Source organism: the organism of the source record quoted next, unplaced genomic scaffold, assembly GCF_019419815.1.
Source record: "Pyrus x bretschneideri cultivar Hongxiangsu unplaced genomic scaffold, Pyrus_bretschneideri_v1 Contig2, whole genome shotgun sequence".
Taxonomy (NCBI): Eukaryota; Viridiplantae; Streptophyta; class Magnoliopsida; order Rosales; family Rosaceae; genus Pyrus; species Pyrus x bretschneideri.
Window position 1 is genome coordinate 5,137,795 of NW_025999501.1, and position 5,741 is coordinate 5,143,535.

At 34.9% G+C, this 5,741-nt stretch overlaps 1 protein-coding gene across 1 annotated transcript; it reads right to left on the reverse strand.

The window, feature by feature from the left end:
* Positions 1–895: 895 nt before the first annotated feature.
* On the reverse strand, positions 896–2,070 carry LOC103936583 (transcription factor bHLH30). Its single transcript, XM_009346428.3, is given in 3 exon segments — positions 896–1,542; positions 1,544–1,635; positions 1,730–2,070. Coding segments are annotated over 3 exon segments (708 nt in total). The 5' UTR covers positions 1,970–2,070; the 3' UTR covers positions 896–1,166.
* Between the last annotated feature and the right edge of the window lie 3,671 nt (positions 2,071–5,741).

Genomic DNA, 5,741 nt, shown 5'->3' on the forward strand with positions numbered 1-5,741 from the left:
ACATAATTTTTCACATTTCTACTTATTCACATACTTTCCACGCTGATTTCATTTAAACATTGCTAGTTATATTTCGCTTTGATATTGTAGATGATACAACATTAACACTATGTTTGGATGAGGGAAATAAATTTGGAATTTTGGTAAAAGTTGAAATTTATAAATTGACAGACACCAATTCTCTTGTTTGGATTCATAAACATAGAAATTTAGAATTTTCGCGTGGAAAAAAAACTTGGAATTTGGGACCACCAAATCCCAAGTTCAAATTCCATGTAAATAGGTGTCATTTCTCAATTTCTATGATTGAGAGTTTAAAAATAACAAATTCCGTATTCAATTCCATTGTTATTTTAAGTTAATCAAACAAGAAAATTTACAAATTCTAGAAAATAAAATCTCTTCGTTTCAATTTTCATCATTTTTAAATTTCTTAGTAATCTTAAATGTCTTCACCCAAACATAGTGTAAGTTTTATACAAGAATGCATACGAATATTAGATATGAAGCATGAGGACACTTGAAAAATTAGTACTATGAGTTCTTTTTTTTTTTTTTTTTAAACAACCGATATTATATATACTAAGAGGAGGGGATGAGCTTAGTCTCACAATAAGTTAGCAAATAATGTGGTTCAAATTTGCCTTTGGCGAGAATTAAACCTAAAATCTCTCACTTACAACTGAAGAAAAATGTCATTAGACTATAATACTAAGTGACGTAATATGAGGTTTTGGTTATAGAACTTAATGTTTTGAGCGTTGACACTCGTTTTCCTTGGCTTGGCCAAGATTTTGCATTTCTGTTTTTAAGGAAAATGCATGGAAAATGATTTTTCATGAATTCTTTTTCGCGTCCGTACCAAACACAACCTCAATACTTACAAGTTTGGAAATGAGTATGAAATTGTATTCCCTTGTTTAATAGGCTCATCCTTATTGAATGAGTATAAACTTTCCATAGAAACAGGATTTCATACTTTTGATTTATCTTACAAACAAAAACAACTTACATGAACCGAATTCACTATCTCGTAGTGTCCCGACTTGTAAAGGTTACTATAGAAACCCACAAACCATTTCATTCTTTACGACAAGAAAATCCAACTTTTTTTTATTCCATGTAATCTAGGTTTCTATACAACCACCTCACGCCATGATTATTGGTCAATACAAACTCATATCCTCGTCAGCATCCTCATAAACCCGACCCCGGTTATTACCCGAAACCAACTTACCCAGCCTAGAACCGGAGGTCCGATTCTCCACCACAGCCTTCAATGCCCGCTTCAAAGCCCTAAACCCCTCCTCCCCGCCACCGCCAGCCCACTGCATCACCACCACATTCTTGGTCCGACTGCCGACCGTCATCATCTCAGCCCGCACAGCCCTTGCCCGAACAGACCTTATCGCCTGTACCAAGTCCCGGTTTAGACCCGGCCTGTCTTCGCAGCTCAGTGTCGCCTTCAACAGCTTGGTCCCGCCGTTGCAGTAGTTCAGCGTCACCTCGTCCGATTCGCCCGGAAACGGCCAGGCCTCCGACCCGGCCCTGGCCTTGGCCCACCAGGTCATCGGCCTGCCTCCTCAGCTCCCTCACGTGCTGCACCACCTCCGCCAGCAACGACGCCTTGTCCGTCTGCATACATTCAAAACACTGCGTGCAATTACTGTAATGTCCTTGCGTTAAGTCGAAATAACGAGAAAAAGTACGCGGTTACAGATATATATACCCGGGTGGTGTTGGGGAGGAGAGTACGGAGGGTGGAGAGGTGGGCGTTGATACGCTGCCTGCGCCGCCTCTCGGCTTCCTTGTGGCTGGTGGATGCTTCTGCTGACTTGGCGGTCTCCGTCGCCGATGCCGCCGAGCTCAGGATGGAATCTGTGCCGTCCATTAGGTTGTTGTTGTTGTTGCGGTTTTGACTGGACCAGCTCTGTCGCTCCGACTCAGAGTAGTTCTGGAAAGGAAGCATTCTTTCTCTTACGAATCAAAAAAATGATAAAATGAATGAGAACAAATTAAGTGGAAGAGAGAATGGGAGTTGAAGTGAAGAGGTTAAAACGCTAAAACTTTAAACTCAGAAGAAAGTGAAGAGGTTAAAACGCTAAAACTTTAAACTCAGAAGAAAGCTTAAGGGGTCTGTATATGTATATGTATATATAAACCCACACCCACAAACAAAAGGGTGTAATTCTATAAAACAGAGGAGAGAGGGGGACAGTGAGTTATTTTGTACTTGGTTTTTACTTTTGATTTACCGTTTTGGGTTTCTTTTTTTTAACAGATATTAAACTAATCCATGAATCAGTTTTAATAAATTAGTATGAATTTATTATTTATTTACTAAAGTTAAATTTAAACTTTTAACTCCTAAATAAAAATAAAAACTATTAAACTAATTCATTAATCAGTTTTATATTACACTATTCATTTTCACTTGTAAGTGAGGGTTCTTAAGTTCGATTATGACCAAAAACGAATTTGAACTACCTTATTACTAGCTTATTATGAGGCTAAGTCCATCATCCATTTAGTAATAAATAATAAGAAACTTTAAAGAAAAGTTTCTGGTACGGTTCACTTTAAGGAAAAATCACATTTTTACACTAAAATGTCAATCATGGTACTATTCACTTTATCTTTATTTTATTCTTATCGTTAAAATTCAAAGTTTTTAAGTTTTTTTTATTAGTTTTCCTTAAATAATATTGTTTGTTAATAAAAAAAAAAGATAAATACCTTTAAATATATTATTAAATAGTAATATTAAATAGTTTTGGATAATATTAAATAACATTTAGTTTGTTAGGCAGGTCCACTAGGATTAGATAAAAATTTACCACAAAAAAGATAAAAGTGAAAAAGCATGGGATTGGATGATATTAATTTTGAAGTAAAAAAGAAGACAAAATGGACGAGTATCGAGGAAGGACTAGAAACTTGAAAGGGGAAAGACTGAAAGAGGGGACAGTGTTCGGAAGGGGACCAAGGGAATATTACTAAACAATCCATGGGTCATGTCCATATGTCTGAAGAAGTGGTAAAATGTCATTGAAATCATTTTTTATTTTTCACATTTTCTTTATATTTACTTATTTGTATATATTTTTTCAATTATTTAAACTTAAATTTTTTGTTGTTGTTGAAACGTTTAGTTTAAAAGTTAGATAGTAACTTGTTCATAAAAAAAAGTTAGATAGTAACACGATGAGAATCTACTTACACGTTGAACAAAAATGAACTTAAATATTTAAATATACACACTTTTTTGTATTCTGTTTGACTAAATAAATCAAGATTTAAATTATGAACAACTTTTATTGGTCGGCCGTTTAAGTGCTAGGCAGTAGTGACCCAATACGTTTTCTTGCAAATCGGTTGGAAAAATCGATTGGGCTCTAGGCAGGCTAAGCACTAGGGGGTGAGGCGGCCCTAGGCAGCTCTAGGCGGTGCTAAAAAAAAATCCTATCTACATTACTATATTTCCTTACTTTCCTCCTATTTTGCATTTTGTGTGGTTTAAAATTAGGAACTTATTGTACATGTGTTATCCTACAATACTCCTCACTATGGTTCTATGACATATATGTTTAATGTGTTTTTAAATTTTCGACTTGTTGGATATTCTTTTTGCATTTTATTATTCTTTTATTATCTTATCCATGGATTTCATACAAGTTTAATTTTTTTGTAAGTGTCAATATGCACTTATTTATAAGATATAGAAGAAATTTACCTAAATTCGCCTAGGCCTCCTAGGCGCCTGCTTAGACCCCACCTAGCCGCCTAGGCGCTAGGCGCCAGCTCGCCGCCCTACTAGTGCCTAGCATTTTTTAGAACCTTGATAAAAATAAATTCTAGACATGTCATGCTGTGATTTGATCAAGGAAGAGGATATTTTCCGGATCCACTTTGTAGGGATCCTACGGATCCCCATATCTTAGTCGTTTATTGTATATCGTTCAGCTAGTTTTTGTTAGGTATTATTTGTGTTTAATTTTAAATAAAAAAAAATCAAATGATTTCTGACCGCACGATGCACAATAAATGACTAAGATGTGAGGACCGCTAAAATCCCTACAATTTAGATCCGGATGAGATCCAAATCCTTTGACCAAAACTTAAAACAAAAAACTTATTATAAGACTTAGTTCATTTTATTTTAAAAATAATTGAACAGTTAATTGAATATATTTTTTGTAAGTAGTAAATTATCAAGGAAAACTAATGAAAAGAACTTGAAAACTTTGATTTTTAATGATAAGAGAAAATAAAGGGTAAAGTGAATAGTACCAGGATTGATTTTTTAGCGTAAAAATGTGGTTTTTCATTAAAGTGAACAGTACCGTGGATTTTTCGTTAAAACTCTTAAATTATTATGATGAATAGAGTTTTTCTCTTCAACTTAATATTTAAAAAAAAAAAAAAAGAAGTCATAATTTCATCATTGTAGTTCAAAGTAATAATATTGTATGACGGTGTGAGTTTGAACCTTGCTAGTAGCTAATTTAACATCTAATCTATCAAAATATATGGTTTGACAAAAAAAATAATAAAAATATTGCATGTAATTGAAAAATGAATCACTTTTTTTTTTTATCCAAATAAAACTACTTAAGCCAGTTAATAGTTTAATGATATTCATCTTCAATCGTAAGTGAAACGTCTTTAGATTTGAATTTGTAAACGGCCATTTTCGTACAAGTTATCGTTGTATAAAAATAGTATAATTTCTCCTAGAGAGATGGGTTCATTCTTCTACTTGTTAATAATGTATCTTCAGATTTTTTACAATCAAACTGGTTCAATCTCTAGTATTCATTTTCTGAGTACGATACCTCTGATGAGTCGGCTTGCCTGTGGTTACGTGCCTACGAGTAGGATGAAATTCCCCACATCTTCTCCGGCTCGAAGAGAGTGGATAACCATGGTTTATCACCAGTTGTCCCTCTTTTTGCAAAAAAGAAAACAATAGAAAGTAAATTGGTAATGATATTGTACTATACTAATTCAATTTAAGTATTCACTACGGCGGCGGCAACAGCAAAAGCAGCAGCAGCAGCCACAGCTTTTGAGGAGGAAGAGGAGCAAAGAGGGGAATCAAAGGTGGTGACAGCAGCGATCATTAGCCGACAACCTCTTTTACCTTTGCCTTCTTCTCTCAACTTTACCCAGTTGCCCATGTTTCACTTTCACCCTTCCTTCTTCTGCTCTTTCTTTATGCTTTGTTACCGTAGTTGAAAATATTTCTCATCCTGTGGGGTAGTTTCTTTAAGTTAAAAGATCTTTCTTATGCTTTGTTACCGTAGTTGAAAATATTTCTCATCCTGTGGGGTAGTTTCTTTAAGTTAAAAGATGAATTTCATTTAACAACAATCGAGAAAACGTCACATAAAGCGGGTCAAAAAAACTAGTCGGTTAAAATTGAGTGGAAAAAAGTTTGGATAAAGAAAAAGAGGTCCCATGTATCAGCGCAACAAACTAACTCAAGATTAGTGATCATTAATACGTTAGTGCATTGGGGTGCAACTCGAGTGGGTTAGATGGCCGACCCAACTCTAACTCAACCTTCACAACTCATGCTTGGGTTGAGGTCGTGGTCATGTGGGTTTAGTCGGATTTATGTTTATTTGGGGTGGGTTCAGGTTCGTCCAACTTTATCGAGTTCAATATTATAACACCTTGGAGACTATTTCTAATGTTTCAACCATAAAGTTGATTTTTTTTTTTTGGAACAACCATGA